At 37.5% G+C, this 20,486-nt stretch overlaps 1 protein-coding gene across 1 annotated transcript in view; it reads right to left on the bottom strand.

Annotated features, from left to right (window-relative positions):
* Cnbd1 (cyclic nucleotide binding domain containing 1) overlaps positions 1–20,486 on the bottom strand; it is a 358,967-nt gene that overhangs the window by 289,810 nt on the left and 48,671 nt on the right. Inside the window, exon 4 of the mRNA XM_035439974.1 lies at positions 14,210–14,359. Coding sequence (XP_035295865.1) covers positions 14,210–14,359 — 150 coding nt within the window. The remainder of the gene's footprint in view (positions 1–14,209; positions 14,360–20,486) is intronic.

A 20,486-nucleotide genomic window follows, 5' to 3' on the forward strand; every position in this document is an offset into this window, starting at 1 on the left:
CAGTCAAAAGAAAAAAGTGTTAGAATCCCACACATAATCTTGCCACCATCACCAAATCAAAAACAAACAAGAATGAACAATAATCAATGGTCATTAATATCCATCAACATTAATGGTCTTAATTTCCCTATAAAAAGACACAGATTAGCAGAATGGAAAAGAAGACAGAATCCTTCCTTCTGCTGCTTACAAGAAACTCACCTTAACATCAAAGACAGACCGGTACCTAAGAATTAAAGGTTGGGGAAAGATCTTCCAATCAAATGGACCCAAGAAACAAGCAGGGGTAGCAACCCTAATATCCAACAAATTGGACTTTAAACTAAAATCAGTCAAAAGAGATGAAGAAGGTCATTTCCTACTCATCACAGAAGAAATCCATCAGGACGAAGTCTCAATTCTGAACATTTATGCCCCAAATACAAAGGCATCCACATTTGTAAAAGAAACATTACTAAAACTCAAATCACACATAAAACTGCACACACTTATTGTGGGAGATTTCCATACCCCACTCTCACCACTGGACAGGAACACCAGACAGAAACTTAACAAAGAAACAAAAGAACTAATAGAAGTTATGGCGCAATTGGACTTAACAGACATCTATAGAACATTCCACCCAAATACAAAACAATTTACCTTCTTCTCAGCACCACATGGAACCTTCTCTAAAATCGACCACATACTTGGCAACATAGCAAACCTCAACAAGTACAAAAAAAATTGAAATAACACCCTGTGTCTTATAAGACCACCATGCTTTAAAATTAGAATTCAACAACAACAAGAACTACAAAAAAAACCTACAATCTCATGGAAATTAAGTAACACCCAATTGCACAATTCATGAGTCCAGGAAGAAATAAAACAAGAAATTAAAGATTTCCTAGATTTCAATGAGAATGAGGACACAACATATCCAAACCTTTGGGATACTCTGAAAGCAGTGGTAAGAGGAAATTTCATAGCGCTAAATGCCCATATGAAAAAACAGTAGAACAATCACACTAGAGAATTAACAGAACAACAGAAAGCTTTAGAAAACAAAGAAACCAATATACCCTGGAGGAGCAGATACCAGGAAATAATCAAATTGAGGGCTGAAATCAATAAAGTGGAAATTAGGAGAACAATACAAAGAATCAATATAACAAAAAGTTGGTTCTTTTTGTTAGATAGACAAACGTTTATCAAAACTTACCAAGCAACAAAGAGTGAACATGCAAATTAATAAAATCAGGAATGAAAAGGGGGTCATAACAACAGACACAGTGGAAATCCAGAGAATCATCAGGTCATACTTTGAAAACCTATATTCCTCAAATTTTGAAAATCTAAAGGAAATGGACAATATTCTGGACAGATTCACTTTCAAAAATTAAATCAAGAACAGATAAGCAACTTAAATATACCTATAACCTCTAATGAAATTGAAGCAGTCATTAGAAGTCTCCCAACCAAAAAAGGCCCAGGAACAGATGGCTTCAGTGCAGCATTCTACCAGAAATTCAAAGTACAGCTAATACCAATTCTCCTCAAAGTATTCCACTCAATAGAAGCAGAAGGGTCATTACCAAACTCTTTCTATGAGGCCACAATAATCTTGATACACAAGTCACACAAAGACACAACTAAGAAAGAGAACTACAGACCAATATCCCTCATGAACATTGACACAAAAATTCTCAATAAAATATTGGCAAATCAAATCCAAGAACACATCAGAGAAATCATCCATCCCCATCAAGTAGGCTTCATCCCAGTGATGCAAGGATGGTTCAACATACAAAAATCAATCAATGTAATCCACCATATAAACAGACTCAGGAAAAAAAAATCACATGATCATCTCATTAGATGCCGAAAAAGCCTTTGACAAAATCCAACACCCTTCATGATAAAGGTCCTGGAGAAATCAGGGATAACAGGAACATACCTCAAAATAATAAAAGCAATATACAGCAAGCCAACAGCCAATATCGAATTAAATGGAGAAAAACTCAATGCAATTCCTCTAAAATCAGGGGCAAGACAAGGCTGTCCACTCTCACCATACCTCTTCAATATTGCCCTTGAAGTTCTAGCTAGAGAAATAAGACAACAAAAGGAGATCAAGGGAATACAAATCGGAAAGGAAGAAGTCAAACTCTCACTATTTGCAGATGATATGATAGTCTACATAAGTGACCCGAATAACTCGACCAGGGAACTCCTACAGCTGAAAAACACCTTCAGCAAAGTGGCAGGATACATGATTAACTCAAAAAAATCTGTAGCCCTACTATATACAGATGACACATTGGTGGAGAAAGAAATCAGAGAAGCATCACCTTTTACAATTGCCACAAACAACATAAAATACCTTGGAATAACACTAATCAAAAAAGTGAAAGACCTGTACCATAGAATTTTGAATCTCTAAAGAAAGAAATTAAAGAAGATACCAGAGAATGGATAGATCTCCCATGCTCTTGGATAGGTAGGATCAACATAGTAAAAATGGCAATCTTGCCAAAAGCAATCTACAGAGTCAATGCAATCCCCATCAAAATCCCAACACAATTATCCACAGACCTTGAAAGAACAATTCTCAATTTTATATGGAGAAAACAAAAGACCCAGGATAGCCAAAGCATCCCTATACAATAAAGGAACTTCTGGAGGCATCACCATCCCTGACTTCAAACTCTATTACAGAGCTATAGTCCTGAAAACAGCTTGGTATTGGCACAAAAATAGACTGGTAGACAAATGGAATAGAACTGAAAACCCTGATATTACCTCACACACCTATGAACACCTGATTTTTGACAAACAATCCAAATTTATATGATGGAACAAAGAGAAGATCTTCAACAAATAATGCTGGCATAACTGGTTGCAGACATGTAGAAGACTGCAGTTAGACCCAAGCCTATCGCTTTGCACAAAACTTAAGTCAAAATGGATCAAAGATCTCAACATAAATCCAGCTACACTGAACCTATTAAAAGACAAAGTGGGAAATACCCTTGAATTAATCGGTACAGGAGACCACTTCCTGAACATAACATCAGTAGCACAGACACTGAGGTCAATTGATAAATGGGACCTCCTGAAACTCAGAAACTTCTGTAAGGCAAAGGAGACAGTCAACAAGACAAAATGGCAAGCCCACATACTGGGAAATGATATTCACCAACCCCACATCTGACAGGGGGCTGATCTGCAAAATATACAAAGAACTCAAGAAGCTAGTCCCCCAAACACCAAATAACCCAATTAAAAATTGGGGTACAGAACTAAATAGACAATTCTCAAGAAAGGAATCTAAAATGGCTGAAAGACAGATGAGAAAGTGTTCAACATCCTTAGTCATCAGGGAAATGCAAATCAAAACAACTCTGAGATACCATCCTACTCCTGTCAGAATGGCTAAAATCAAAAACACCAATGACAGTTTATGCTGGAGAGGATGCGGAGAAAGAGGAACACTCCTCTACTGCTGGTGGGAGTGCCAACTTGTACAGCCACTGTGGAAATCAGTATGGCGACTCCTCAAGAAAATGGGAATGAGTCTACCACAAGATCCAGGAATTCCACTCCTAGGCAAATATCCAAAATAAGCACATTCATATAACAAGGACATATGTTCAACCATTTTCATAGCAGAATTATTTGTAATAGCCAGAAACTGGAAGCAACCTAGATGCCCCTCAACCGAAGAATTGATAGATAAGTTGTGGTACATTTACACAATGGAGTACTACTCAGCAGAATAAAACAATGGAATCTTGAAATTTGCAGGAAAATGGAAGGAACTCAAAGAAACCATTCTGAGGTAACCCAGTCACAAAAAGACAAACATGATATGTACTCACTCATATGTGGACCTGCTTTATGATACACAGTAGTGACCATGCTTTATCAGAGCTGTTTTTAATGATGTTGCTCAGAATGGTTTTCTCCCAGATGATGCCTGAGAAACTAATTAAAAAAAAAAATGGTGCCAAGTACCATAAGAGTAACAGAACTGTGCTGTCTTCTGGGATTTTGTTTTTTACTTTTTTGTTTGTTTGTTTGTTTGTTTGTTTTTGTTTGTTCTTTGTTTTTTTAAAAATGGAGTGTGCTGGATGTCTCTACAATTTTGTTCAAAGGACTACATAACCTGGAAAAGCTGTTGCTGCTATTGATGCATAACATATTGCCATTATTGCTCTTTTATATAAATATAAATTTATATATATATAAGCTAAAAAAATTAAAAAACAACAATACAATAAAGAATATATAAATTTATTCACTGTGCTTTAAGAATTATATGCTCAAATGTTTGTAATTTTAATTCATTTTAAATAAAACACATTTTATACACACATTTACTATCATTTCCTTAGAAATTTGCGGTAAACAAAGTGATGTTATACATGAACAGCCACAACTTATCTCTGAATCTCAGGTTTCCCTGTGAGTGAGCATGGGCGATTATTCCACTGCATTCTCTCCAACGGTGCAGCAGTCTCCTGTGTGGCTCTACTGTGATTTACAGCTATTCTCTTGTCCACGACTGCTGAGAATGGTGCCATCTGTCACAATCACATTATTACAATAGCCTTAGGGGTGTGTGTGTGTGTGTGTGTGTGTGTGTGTGTGTGTGTGTGTGTGTGTGTGTGTGTGTATTGTTATAAATGAGTACAGTTGTTCTGTGGACCAGACAGACTGCCATTCAGCTGTTTGAAGTTTCAGCTATTCTGCACAATATTGTTTATCAACATTGTTTTTTCTTTCTTTCTCTCCATTTTTATTTAAATTAGAAGCAAGATTATTTTGCATGTCAAACCCAGTTCCTTCTGCCTCCCCTGTTCTCGTGACCTCTCCCTGCCCCCACCTAACACCCTACCTATCCCACAACCTTCTGCTCCCCAGGGAGGGTAAAGCTTTGGTATAGGGCCTAGGCCTACCCCCTTGTGTCTAGGCTGAGGGAGTATCCCTCTATGTGGAATGGGCTCCCAAAGTCCATTCCTATATTAGGGATAAGTACTGATCTACTACAAAAGGCCCCATAGATTTCGGAGGTCTCCTCACTGACACCCATTTCATGGGGTCTGGATCAGTCCCATGCTGATTTCCCAGCTATCATTCTGGGAACCAAGAGTTCCTGCTTGTTCATGTCTGCTGTTTCTTTGGGTTTTACCAGCCTGCTGTTGGCCCCTTTGCTCATTACTCCTCCTTCTCTACAACTGGATTCCAGTTCAGTTCAATGTTTAGCTCTGGGTGCCTGCTTCCACTTCCACCAGCTGCCGGGTGAAGGCTATAGGATGGCATATAAGTCAGTCATCAATCTCATTATCATGTTAGGGCATTTAAGGTAGCCTTTCCTCTGTTGCTTAGATTGTTAGCTGCTATCATCACTGTAGAATATTTCCCTAGCGCCTGATTTCTCATTAAACCTATAATGGCTCCCTGTATTATGGTATCTCTTATCTTGCTCCCCTCTATTCTTCCCACAACTCAAACTTCCTGCTCCCTCATATCCTCTGCTGATTTTCACCCAAGTCAGTGTCCAAGTATGTCTATAGGTTCTAGCATCAATTTTTTTGACAAATTTTTAAATGTTCTCATTTCATGGCCTGTACTGTCTTCATTACCATTTTTGGTCATTCCTTTCATTTTCACTAGACTGAGCATTTTCTCATATGTAAACTTGCCATTACTACTTCCTTTTCTATAAAGTAAACACTTGAATTTTTTGCACATTTATCACTATTACCATTACAGGATAAAATGTTTCATGTTCTTTTGAAAATCTTTGTATGGGATTATGTATATGTGTGAACCCCTGTTTGGCTATGTAAAGCTGGGCACATGCATACTATAATGACAGTCTCAAGCATTGGTCCTCACTTTCTACCTTGTTTGAGACAGGGGTTCTCAGTGTTTGCCTTTATGCATAACTATCTAGCTGTATACTGGTGAGCTTCCGGGAGTCACTTGTTTCTGCTTCTTGTGACACTATGGTAGTGCTGGGATAACAGATATGCTATACCATGCCCAGATTTATGTGGTTCTTGGGATCCAAACTCAGGTTCCACACATTGCAGCAAGTGCTTTACTCCCTGAGCCATCATCCTTTCCCAACCTGTCCTTTAAATCATTTTTTTAATATGTCTTTCTTGGTTAAAAGATTTCCCCTAGATGACTGACCTGCATGATTTAAAAAAAAACAAAACAAAACAAAAAAAAACATTTATTTCCATTCTTTTCTATTCTTGGTAGAAAACAGTTAAAAGTCAAAATTCCACAGTATGAAGTCACCATCAGAAATTAACTGATCACTGATTTCAAATAAGTACAGCTTCTTCAGTCCTCATCTATTTCCACAGATTCTTTTTGGAGAGTCAATACCTCCCTTAGAATGCTCACATGGATAAATCCTATATAGCTTAAATTCAATTGAATTCTACCTTGTATTAAAGTGTCAACTTAATAAGGAAAACATGTCACAACAGTGAAAACACTAAAGACATTTTTCCTCTAATACAACTTATGATAACTATAGACTGCAACCTTTCCCACAGTATTTTAGTTTTGACAAGGGCTTCATGAATTTGCAACTACTAATAACAGCTGGATTTGGTGTGAATATGCTTAGTGCATACTGTGAATTTCATGTAGAGAAACACTAAACATGACGAAGAGCATGGTTCGTTCATCTTTGTGGAAGATTTCACTTTAGTAAAAAGTCTCCATGGAAATAAACTATTTGGAATTGCTGAGAACAATGTCTAAATAAATTTTATATGTGAAAGGTTTATCATAAAAGTCTTCATGAAAAAATGGATCACTGATAGAGAAATTTTCAAAGCAAAGGAGAAACACTGTCCAAGGTATATGAAAGAGATTTCCAATCAGAGAATGTGGGATGATATGATAGAATTGTGAGTTGGGTTTGATTATTCTCTACTAGGAAACAGTGTGCATCAGTATAACACTCTGGGGTGCTGAGAATTTTAACATGAATAATATAAACCTAGAGACAGATTGGGGTTCAAGCTGAAGATCAGAGAAGCAAAGCAGCCAAGCTACCTGAGAGCTCTTAACTCTCCCAAGGCTGGAAGGGATATCCTGTACTCAATGTGGCTGGAGACTAATTTCCCAAGACTGAATGAATGTTTTATATATATATATATATATATATATATATATATATATATATATATTATTGTAGTTATAACAAGTAACTACACAGCACTGAGGGAAAACAGTATAGAGGTAATAGACCAGCAGCTGGAGCAAAGGACAGAAAACAACAGTGGGTTACAAGCAGCCTGGCCTGAAGGGACAAGGAAAAAGATAAGGTAACATATTCAGAGAGATTACTAGTGGTAGAAGGTGAGAGGCTGTGGATTGAATCTGAAATGTCTTCAATGGGCACATGCTCTGAATGCTTGTTCTCCTGTGTCAGTCCTTTTGCTCATAGCCACACAAAAATACCTAATATAGGCATTTTGTAAAAGCATACACGCAACTGTGCCTGAGTGGCAAGAAACAGGCAAGGGGATGACCCAGACCTCAGAGCCCCTCACCCCTTGTTGTCCTCTACTGATTCCATAAGATGAATTCAATTGACAGTAAGTAGAAAGGAAAAATAGCCCGTGCAGCTGACATAGGTCATCCTGTCGGGCCTAACTCAGGATAGAAAAGAGGCAAGAGCTGTATGTGTGTCTGCGTGTCTGCGTGTGTGTGTCTGTGTGTGTGTGTGTGTGTGTGTGTCCTACTATGTGCATAGTTATATGCATTTGGGTACTTCCTGTGAATGTCCTTGAGGTCTTATAAAGCACTCAGAACTAGTTATATTTAACATACTTTTAAATGATAAAACTCAGACAAGGTACATTATTTTTCCATCACAGTTCTACAAAGAGCTAGAATCAACTATTAAAAAATATGAAAACCATTTTATCACTATCACTGCTAAAATAAATGAATATGCATGTATGATAAAACTATCATTATTACCAGACTTCATTATAACTATTTGAAATAATTAAAAGAAAATACATGTAAATATATTACAATAATGTGTGTTCATTTAAGGCAGACATGCAAATACACATGGGTCTAGTTAAATATCTTTTACATATATTAAAGATGCTTAAAGAAAATAATAAGCAATTCTATTCTGAGCCGAGGGATTATATTGATTGCAAACTTAACAGATTCTAGAATCACCTTGCAGAAAAATATCTAAACATATCTGTGAAGGATAATCTTGATTAGGTTAACTGGGGTGGGAAGAGCCACCCATGAATAACAGTAAGGAAGCAAAATGAGCATATGTACCTATTGCTCTCTGCTCCCTGACTGTGAATGGGGTCCCACAGACTGTCTTGGCCTCCTAGCTGGCACCCACATTCAGAGGGCTTGGTTTGGTCTAATGCTGTTTCCCCAGCTTTGATAGAGAAAATGTGGTACATTTACACAATGGAATACTACTCAGCAGTGTGTTATTAATTCTGTAATAAAATACATATTAAGATTTTTCCAGTAAGGCCATAAAATATGATATCATAGTGCCTAATGTGTTCTTTCTATTGTATTTCTACTTTTAAAATATTTCTATGAAAATATCTAACTTGAAATGTAAAAAATGAGTCACTGAAACCAAGAAAGTTAAGGTTTACTTTAAAATATACTCTAAACAATATATTTACAAAGTATGATATTAGAAATGTTGTAATAGAAGACCTTGTTTATTTCTAAACTACAGAAGATTGATACAAAGATGCTTTTTAAAAGCTCATTCATATGTAAACAATTATAACATGAAACATTTTGAACTATAGTATAATAATGCCACAATAAAACATATGTAAGCTACATGCCTTTAATCCCAGCACTCTGGAGGCAGAGGCAGGCAAATCTCTGTGAGTTCGAGGCCAGCCTGGTCTACAGAGTGAGTGCCAGGATAGGCTCCAAAGCTACACAGAGAAGCCATCTCAAAAAACTAAAAACAAAAAAAGAAAAAGATATTGTAAACTAATATAAATAATTGACAAATAAGTAAGAGATTATTTGCTTGTTTATCACAATGGATATTTATATAGTCTGTCTTGAAAGAAAAATTATCTTGAGATGGGAATAAGCTTTATATTTCATTCATGGAAATTATTTGCAAGGCAGTTTTGACTCATCTGGATCTAGCAACAATGATAGCATGAGTTTCTGGCTTTTCTAGAGTAGTAAACTGAATATTAAAAGGTAGAATTTTCCCAAAGTTTTCACAGCCAATGTTCAGAGCATTCTGTTTCACGACCTCAATTCTTCTGATCACAGACCAAGTTGAGTGGTTTGAATATCTCCCAAGTGTAACTGTGCCTCTTGATGCTACAAACAGACAAACATCCAGTGCTGTCCTCTGGCCTAATATCTATAAGATGCCAAAGAGTTAACATTTCTCTTCTTTGTTATATCCTCTCAAGTAACTGTCTTCCTTTAATTATGACTTCCTGTAGCATCTATGATCGTGGATCCTATCATAAATATAAATGTCTGTATTTACACCATTTTTTATTATCTTGGCTTCAAACAAAGGTCCCATTTTCTATGTGAGTGCCTTCCCAGCTTGTTTCCAAGCAGCTTTACTCCAAATGTGGCATTTCCACAAAACTGAGAACTCGATGGCACTTTTCTGATTGGCACACAGCCCGGAAGTGTGGTCCCAGACCTCATCTAATGAGCCACTTCACTGGAGGACAGTGGGAGATCCAGGCTGCATTTGGGTGTTACACAGTCTGATTCCAAAAGGCAAATACAGTCACTGCTTTCTTTCAGGAAGTGAGTCCTCTGAGTCCTTCTGAGAAGTGTCTCTGCATCACTGCTCTGCCGAAATGTAATGATCTTCAGATGTCTCATTCCCTCAAAGGAAGCATCTTTAATTGGAGAAATAGAAGAGCAACTGGGCCAAGTGTTCTCTAAGGACCTCAGGCTGCTTTCATGATCTTTTTTTTCTCCGTTTTTTTTTATTTAAATTAGAAACAAGACTGTTTAGCATGTCAACCCCAGTTCCCTCTCTCTCCCCTCCTCCCCTGCCCCCCACAAACACCCTACCTATCTCATACCATTTCTGCTCCCGAGGGAGAGTGAGGCCTTCCATGGGGGTCTTCAGGGTCTGTCATATCCTTTGGGATAGGGTCTAGGCCCTCCCCCTTGTGTCTAGGCTGAGGGAGTATCCCTCTATGTGGAATGAGTTCTCAAAGTCCATTCCTATGCTAGGGATAAGTACTGATCTACTACAAGAGGCGCCATAGATTTCTGAGGCCTCCTCAATGACACCCTCATTCATGGGGTCTGGATCAGTTCCATGCTGGTTTCCCAGTAATCAGTCTGGGGACCAAGAACTCCTCCTTGTTCAGGTCAGCTGTTTCTGTGGGTTTCACCAGCCTGGTCTTGACCCCTTTGCTCATCACTCCTCCTTCTCTGCAACTGGATTCCAGTTCAGTTCGGTATTGAGCTGTGGGTACCTGCTTCTACTTTCAACAGCTGCTGGATGAAGGCTCTAGGGTGGCATATAAGTCAGTCATCAATGTCATGATCAGGGAAAGGCATTTAAGGTAGCCTCTACTGTTGCTTAGATTGTTAGTTGGTGTCATCCTTGTAGATCTCTGGACATTTCCCCAGTGCCTGATTTCTCTTTAAACCTATTCTGGCTCCCTCCCTAATGGTATCTCTTATTTTGCTCTCCTCTATTCTTCCCCCTACACAACCTTCCTGCTTTCCAAAAGGACTCTGAGATACCATCTTACTCCAGTTAGAATGGCTAAAATCAAAAACACCAATGATAACTTATGCTGGAGAGGATGTGGAGAAAGGGGAACACTCCTCCACTTCTGGTAGGAGTGCAAACTTGTACAGCCACTTTTGAAATCAAGATCATTTTTTAATTCCTTGCATCTCCTACTCTTGACACCATACCCAAACCCAGAGAAGTCACATTTTTAAGAGTTAGAGGACTATAAATATGTTGTTTTCTACATTGTATTCCATAATTACATTTTAAAAGCTGGTAATGTTTTAGTCAATGCCACTAAATACATTGGACAGTATGAGATGACTTCCCTGAATTCTCCAGAGAAAAAGGGCTACAGTCATTCCTTGCCTGAAACAGAGGGAAGGCCCACCCCAAATCTCCTCATGGCAGCAATGATGACCATGAATAAATGAACGGTTGGCATTCCACCAACATTGAAATTCAACCACTGCCCATGAGCCACTTCTTGAGTATCTGATTCCTGAGTCCTTCTGAGGCCTCCTCCCTCTCCCCTACCTTCCTCACATGTTACACTTGTCAGGAAAAGTGACCTCCTTGCAGGTCAGTGTGTTACAAACTATGCTGTCAGACCCATTCTTTCACATTTGGTTCCTTTGCACAGAGGACACTTACCTGAGACAATAAGTTGGCTACTTTGTTATTTCATAAAATATCTCATCCAGCCACCCATCAGAGAGAATTTCACCCATTGTTTCCACAAAGCTCTATCACTTAAGGCTGGATTAACTTTCTCCGAAGCCCACAACACCAAGTGTCATGCATGGTGAAGAGTATGCATTCTCAATTATATTTAAGAATATAAGCTCCACAGAAGGTAAAACATAATATGTTCCTGAAATTCCAATGTTGGAAAAATTACTAAAAAAGAGCTCAAAAGCTTATGCTGAATTCATTCTAGAATGGATGAAACTATAATTTCCCACAGTTTCCAAAGTTTGTTAGGAGATCAAAATTGTTCACAGCTTCTAATTGTAATTATTATTCAATGCCTACTCCTTTTGAAATGTTTCCCTTTGCCAATTATGTCTAAACTCAATAAAAGTACTCATCAGAATCAGAATCTTAAAGTACTCATCCCTTTAAGATTTACCTAAGGAATGGGTACACAAGAAAACAGCAAGCTTGCTTCTTGCTAACTACCAATCAAAAGTAAGGATCAAGGCTCAATTCTAAACTGTATATTGAGAAGACCTATGGCTGTAATGCTCCTAGTATCTTCAGTATGTACTTATGTTGCCACTGTGAAGTTATCTAACATTTTCTTATTCTTATTTTCCTCATTCTTGTTTTTGTTTGTTGTAGTTTTAATTAGCAAGTACCAGTTCTTAATGTAAAGTTCAGTAACTTAACTGCAAACTAGAATGAATTTATAGTCAATCTGATATGCTTTAAAAAACGAAACTTAACACAAAGTCTCCCAAGACACCTTTCTATCCTCCCTTCTCTCTTTCCTGCACATTGTCTTTTTGACAATTGACTTACCAATTTTTGAACTGTCTAGTTCTAACACAGGCTCTGAGTTGTACAGCCTCAGTGATGTCTGATGATGACTTTTATGTCCAAAGCCATCGTTCCTCATCACTACTAAACTCAGAGCTACAGGCTTGGAGTAGAAGTTATGAAGTCAATGTGATTAAATATCTCACCAAGTCATCAATATTCAAAAGATTCTTAATATCCCCAAGAATGTTTGCTTTTCCTTTAAAAGTAGCTTTTGTAACTCAAAATTAATATTCATTCATTAAAATTCAAACAGTATAGCAAAGGACTTTAGAGAATGTAAGATAGCTAGCTGCATCATGAAAGCAACAGATAAATCTAACTGACCATGGTTCCAATAGTCAGAAAGAAACAGAAAGGCTGCAGACCTGACAACTTATTCACCAGTAAACAGAATTTATTTTAATTGCTTTTGTTCTTTTTATGTAAGACATCCAACTCCATTGCAAAAGTTATTAACATGAAAATGTCTATGTTACTAAATGTGGCCAACAACATTAAATGAACTACCCACCCACTTGTCTTCACTTTGGAAGTAGAATCAGAATCACAGGCTTGTGGTTAACTATTAGAATACAGCAACAATTATGGGATTGGCCCATACAATTTTTCATTGTAATAGAATAAAAGAAACACAGACTCAGGCCCAGACATGGTTCATCAGGTAAAGGCAGTTGCTCTGCAAGATTGACAACCAGAGTTCCATATAAAATAAAACTCTTGTAAAGGTATATGGAATGAATCAACCCTACCAAGCTGTCCTCTCCATTTATCTCCCTTCTACAACTAGGCAGTTGTGTCCCAATTGCAAGACAATATACTCAAGAAATGAAATGTAATAAAAGTTAAGTGTGCTTAAAGGCTCTGTGATGGAAAAGACAGTTTAAATTCCCCTTTAATGAGACTGATGACTACTTTTTATGCCATCCTAGAGCCCTCATCCAGTGGCTGATGCAAGCAGAGGCAGACACCCACAGATATACACTGAAATGAACTCTAGAACCTAGTTGCAGAGAGGGAGGAATGAAGATCAAAGGGGTCAGTACCAGGCTGGTGAAACCCACACTATCAGCTGGCCTAAACAAGGGGCAGCACATGGACCCCAGACTGCTGTCTGAGAGGCCAGCACAGGATTGAATCAAACCCCTGAACATGGATTTCAAGGAGGAAGCCTCTGCACTCTAGAGGGCCCCTGGTAGTGGATTAGTATTTTTCCCTGGTATAAGAAGGCCCTTTGAGAGCCCATCCCATGTGAAGGGATGCACTCTTGGCCTGGACACATGGGGGAGGGCCTAGGCCCTTCCCAGGATGATGTAGTAGACTTTGGGGAACCTTGTCGAGGGCTCTACCCTGCCTGGGGAGTGGAGGGTGGATGGGGTGGGAGGCAGGCGGGGGGGGGGAGGGAAGGGATTGACATGTGAAGCAAGCTTGTTCCTAATTTGTTTGAACTAAAAAAATTTAAAAAATAAAATTAAAAAACTATGATTTTTAAATATTTTCTATATTTATAAATTGTCTTATATGTTTTCTTAGCATTAAACTTTTAAAACATTTTTTAAAGTCAGTGGAAAGCCATCAAGTAATTAAAAACTAATGAAATCACAAACAATTTTTACTTATCATCAGTACACAGCACATGTTTTTTTACAAAGTAAAACTGAAATGAGGAGCCACATGGCAGTATATCCAGGGCATGTCATGAGGACTGAGTTCATGAATGTTGTTATCATCTAGGGACAGTCTCCAGACATTCCTCTTCTCCTGAATTTGTCAGTCTTGCATGTCATGTTATATGAATAATGCACATGAATTTGCAAACAACTGAAAACTAACTTTAAAAAAAAACTAGTCACAATAATCTTCAGTGACACAAACTGTACCAAAAAGAATACTCACAGTTTCTTTAAGATAGCTAAGAACTCTACAAACTTCATTGTAGCTATTTGTTCGTCAGTAAACATAGGTCCACGTTCTTGTCTGGTATATACAGCTATGTTGTGTGACTCATCAGGTTGAGGAATCTCATCTGTTTTTCCAGTACTTTTTCTGAACAAAGAGATAATATTAGTAATATTTCACAATACATAAAACTTTTACATGGAGTTCTACTTTTCTCTCAATTGTAGAAATACATGTTTGGCAGTAAATCAACATTTGAATAGAATTCTTTCTTAGGGCTTCCATTTTATTCAGTCACTAGTGTAGTAATATTTGCAATCCATTGTACATAAGACTACAAATTAGCATATACAAAATATTTTCAAAATATATAATTTGATTATATTACACTCTAAGCATTTAAAATATTATATAATTCAAGGTAATTTTACAAGTCAACCATCCTTCCCTTTCCATGCAACAGATTTACATATCAGTGGTTGTGCCGCATAGACCATATTTTGTCACTGTTGCTTACCAGTTATAAACTACAAATATCTTGAAACTAACTACCACAACCATATTCATATTCTATGGCTTTTTGTACACTTCAGTCTTCCAATAAATGTATGAATAAATAGTCATTTTAACTATTTCTAATTCACTTTCCCAAGATATTCTGTTAAGAAGTCTTTGAAAGCATAGGGAACAGGAAACTAAAACACAATATCCATCTTTAAAAAGAAAATTGACAATAAAATAATCTAAATCACAAATTAAGTCCTGATGATAGATTATATCATTAGCATACTTGGCAAGAATTTAAAAGTTAATTAGAAGGTATTTAAAATACCAATTGTAAACTATCACATTAACATCTAACATTTGCTGCATTGTTAAATGTGCTGGTCCTGAGCACACCTTTCATTACCTTGAAACACTGGGACCAACTCTTCTCTCTCATTAATAAACTAAGGAAATTTCAGAAACTACATCATTTCTTCAAAGAGAGACAATCAGAGATAGACACTCAGGAAAGAAATCACAGAGAGACAAATACATATAAGCTGAGGTATATAAGATGAAAGAGAGACAAACTATTACAAGGAAATCATACTGGAACTTTTTCTAGATAACAAAAAATATTTCTTAAAATGATAAAATTTTGTTATAAAATAATTATGGCTTTTCAATACTCCAAATTGTGAATAGCTTCAATGGACCATTTGTACTTTTTGGTATCTCTGAAATGAACTATTTATAGGTTAATTTTCACTCCATGTGACAGATATTCATGAAATTATTTATGGAAATGTTATTATATATAATTACTTATTAGGAAGACAATTCTATTTTATCCTCTATTTTTGACATAGTATATTTTGGACATTGTGTTTAATTATAAGACAAAAATATTTTTTAAAAAATATTCATAATACAATAGAAGAAAAGAAGACCAAGGGAGAAAAAACTATGACCAGTATTTACAGCGAAGAACAATTATTTCCTGTGTTCAAATAACTTGACTCCAGATGGAACTACAGTCTAGATTTTGTTTCTATTAATTGTCTGTGTTCCCAGTAAGATTCATAAAAGGCATATGTATTCTATAAAAGTAAAGTTGTACCTCTGTATATCTTAAATTTATTAGAAATTTTTTTTCCAACTTTTTTATTTGAATTAGAAACAGAATTGTTTTACATGACAATCCCATTTCCCTTCTCCCACCCGTCCTCCCCTACCCACCCCCCCAACTAAAACCTTATCTGTCACATATCTTTTCTGCTCCCCCTGGATGGTGAGTCCTTCAATAGGGTGTCATCAGAGTCTTTCGTTTCCTTTGGGGTAGGGCCCAGGCCCACCCCTGTGTGCCTTGGCTTAGGGAGTATTCCTCTATATGGACTGGGCTCCTAAAGTCCACACCTATGCTAGGGATAAATACTGGGCTTCTACAGGAGGTCCCATAGATTTCTGAGTTTTCCTCCCAGAAACCCATCTTCCTAGGGTCTGGATCAGTCCCATGCTGTTATTCCAGCTATCAGACTGGGGAGCAAGAGTTCCCAGATGTTCAGGTCAGCTGTTTCTGTGGGTTTCACCAGCCTGGTCTGGACCTCTGTGCTCTTCACTGGTCCTTCTCTGCATCTGGGTTCCATTTCAGATTGGTGATTAGTTATGGGTGTCTGCTTCTACTTCCACCAGCTGTTGGATGAAGGCATATAAGTCAGTCATCAATCTCATAATCAGGGGAAGGCATTTAAGGTAGCCTCTCCTCCGTTGCTGAGATAGTTAGCTGGTGTCATCTTTGTAGATCTCCAGATATTTCCCTAGTGCCTGATTTCTCTGTAAACCAAAAATGTCTCCATTATGATATCTCCATTCTTGTTATTGTGTATTCTTCCCCTGACTCATATTTTCTGCTCCCTCATGTCCTCGGCATCCCTCTTCCTCTCCTCTTCTCATTCTCCTAGCTCCCTTCCCCCTCTTCTCGTGCTCCCAATTTGCTCAGCAGATCTTGAACCTCTCCCCTTCTCCATGTATGTCTCTCTTAGGGACCTCCATGTTTATTAGCTTCTTTGGCAGTGTGGATTGTAGGCTGGTAATCCTTACTCTATGTCTAAAATCTTCTGGTGGATTTTATGGCTTGATTTTTTAAAGTCTCCACAATATGTTCATGAAATTCATCACTGTAGTTTAACCATTTTTCTACTGTAGGAGATTTAATTGTACATTTCTACTCAACAGTTTAGTTTTCTGTTATTTATATTTTACTAGTTAGTGGACAATTAGGTTTTATTCCAGATTTGTTTCTCATTACAGTCCCTTCAGCAGAACAAATATCAAATGCTTTTTATGAGGGTAAAATTACTTTGGTATGCAAACCACACAAAGACAAACTAAGAAAGAGAACTACTCATGAACATTGATGCAAAAATACTAAATTAAATACTGGCAAATCAAATCTAAGGACACATCAAAAAATATCCACCATGATTAAGTAGGCTTCATCCCAGAAATGCAGGGATGGTCCAACATACAAAAATCCATCAATACAATCCACCACATAAACAAACTGAAAAAGAAAAATGGAATGATCATCTCAGTAGCAACTGAAAACGCCTTGAACAAAATCCAACACTCCTTCATGATAAAGGTCTTGGAGAGATCAGGGATAACAGGGACATACTTAAACATGATAAAAGAAATATACAGCAAACCAACAGCCAACATCAAACTAAATGGAGAGAAACTTAACTCGATTCCTCTAAAATCAGGAACAAGACAAGGCTCTCCACTCTCTCCATATCTCTTCAATATTGTACTTGAAGTTCTAGCTAGAGCAATATGACAACAAAAGGAGAACAAGGGCATACAAATTAAAAAGGAAGAAGTCCAATTTTCACTATTTGTAGATGATATGATAGTTTATATAAGTGACAGGAAAGATTCTACCAGGGAGCTACTATAGTGGATACACACCTTCAGCAAAGTGGCAAGATACAATATTAACTCAAAAGCCCTATTATATAGACAATAAATGAGCTAAGAAAAATGGCAGAGGAACATCACCCTTCACAATAGCCATGAACAACATAAAATATCTTGGGATAACTTAAAACAAACATGTTAAAGACCTGTATAACAAGAACTTTGAGTCCTTAAAGAAAGACATTAAAGAAGATACCAGAAAGTGCTCTTGGATAGGCAGGATCAACATAGTAAAAATGGCAAATTTTTAAGTATTTTTTTATTTAAATTAGAAACAAACATGTTTTCCATGTCAATTCCAGTTCCTTTCTCCCTTCTGTCCCCCTCCCCCGTCCCCCACCAATCCCCTATTCCATCCCCTTTCTGCTCCCCAGGGAGGGTGAGGCCATCCATGGGGGATCTTCAAAACCTGTCATATAATTTGGAGCAGGGCCTAGACCCTCACCTGTGTTTGAGCAGATATTGCTATGTGAGCAAATGTAAAACTGTCATTTTTTTGTGAATTCATTGTAAATAGTGTGTGCATATTATTTTATGTATCTTCTAGTTTTACATTTTTACATGGCTGAAATTTTTCTTGCATGCTAAGTACTCTGTGTTCTCCTGTCTTCAATTATTGGGTAGTAGGATATGTCTTGCTTGCATTTTCTTCCAGCACTAGTTTCAAGAAAAGGCTTCAAGAAAATTACATCAAAGGACTTTAAGAAAATTATATCTTCTATCATAAGAAAAATCACACATTATGATGACTAAGCTTCTATTTGATGGATCCCTTGGTATAATGTTCACTTTTATCTGACAATTGAAAGAAATATAGGAACTCTTGAATTGGTCAAAATTTCTTCTAGTAGTCTTACAGCTAGTTCATTCAATCAAAGGTGGACGAGAAAATATTTGTCAGTACTGTCATCTCAACCACAGGACAGCCTAATCTTCCTTTCCAGTTGTGGAATGCTTCCTTCTTCCTCACAGAATTTAGTAAGGGTTGTTTTGCTATCCTGGGTGTTTTCTTTCTCCATATTAAGTTGGGTATTATTCTATCAAGGTCTATGAAGAATTGTGCAGGTATTTTGATGGGGATTGCATTGACTCTGTAGATTGCTTTTGGCAAGATTGCCATTTTTACTATGTTGATCCTACCTATCCAAGAGCATAGGAGATCTTTCCATTTTCTGGAATCTTCTTTACTTGCTTTCTTTAAAGACTCAAATTCTTGCTATACAGGTCTTTCACTTGTTTTGTTAGTGTTAACACAAGATATTTTATGTTGTTTGTGGCTATTGTAAATGGTGATATTTCTCTGATTTCTTTCTCAGTCCTCTTATCATTTGTATGTAGTAGGGCTACTGATTTGTTTTTAGTTAATCTTGTATCCTGCCACTATCTGAATGTGTTTATCAGCTGCAGCAGTTTATCCCTGGTAGAGTTTTTCAGGTCACTTATGTAAACTATCATACCATTTGCAAACAGTGAAGTTTTGACTGCTTTCTTTCCAATTTGTATCCCCTTGATCTCCATTTGTTGTCTTATTGCTCTAGCTAGCACTTCAAATACAATATTGAAGAGATATGGAGAGAGTGGACAGCCTTGTCTTGTTCCTGATTTTAGAGAAATCCCACTGAGTTTCTCTTCATTTAGTTTGATGTTGGCAGTTAGTTTACTGTATATTGTTTTTATTATGTTTAGGTATGTTCCTGTTATCCCTGACCTCTCCAGAACCATTATCATGAAGGAGTGTTGGATTTTGTCAAAGGTTTTTTCAGTATCTAGTCAAATGATCATGTGGTTTCTCTTTTTCGGTTTGTTTATATGGTGGAATACATTGATGGATCTTCGTATGTTGAACCAACCCTGCATCACAGAAATGAAGCCTACTTGATGATTGTGGATGATTTTTCTGATATGTTCTTGGATTTGGTTTGCCAATATTTTATTGAGTATTTTTACATTAATGTTCATAAGGGATCCAAGATCTCCTGAGCAAATTGGGAGCATGGGGGGGAGGGGAGAGGGAGCTAGGAGAATGAGAAGGGAAGAAGAGGAGGACATATGGGAGCAGGATGGTTGTGGAGGGGGAAGAATAGAGAAGAACTGATGGGGAATGTACTGTGTATGTTTATCTTATTGACTGTTAAATAAAATACTGTTTGGCCAATGAAACGGCAAGTTAGGCAGGACTAGGAGTCAAAGAGGATTCTGGGAAATGTAGTAGAGAAGTGATGATCCAGACAGGAAATGACATAGCAAGGACACTCATATTTAAGTGAAGGAGAAACAGGAAGGGCCCTCTTTTTCCCCTCCGCTCCTGCTCCAGTGGCATGATGTGATCCACCGACAAGGAGGGACGCCAATAAGGCGTCCGATAAGATAAGTCTTATAAAATATATAGGTTTATGATAGTTAAGACTGAGCTAACAGATGAGAATCCAAGTCATTGGCCAAGCAGCATTGTACCTAATACAAGTTTCTGTGTATTCATTTGGTCCCTAACTCGGGCGAGCGGCTGGCGTAAAGCGCACATATGGCAGTGAGGCTCAGGCGGCTTTTGGCAGAAAGATTTATCATAACAAAGAGCAAAATAAGAGATACCATCAGGGAGGGAGCCAGTATAGGTTTAAAGAGAAATCAGGCACTAGGGAATTGTCGAGGGATTTACAAGGATGACACCAACTAACCATCTTAGCAAGAGTGGAGAGGCTACCTTAAATGCCCTCCCCTGATCATGGGATTGATGACTAACTTATATGCCATTCTAGAGCCTTCATCCAGCAGCTGATGAAAGTAGAAGCATATACCCACAGCTATACTA

Source organism: Cricetulus griseus, chromosome 2 (genome assembly GCF_003668045.3).
Source record: "Cricetulus griseus strain 17A/GY chromosome 2, alternate assembly CriGri-PICRH-1.0, whole genome shotgun sequence".
Classification (NCBI taxonomy): domain Eukaryota; kingdom Metazoa; phylum Chordata; class Mammalia; order Rodentia; family Cricetidae; genus Cricetulus; species Cricetulus griseus.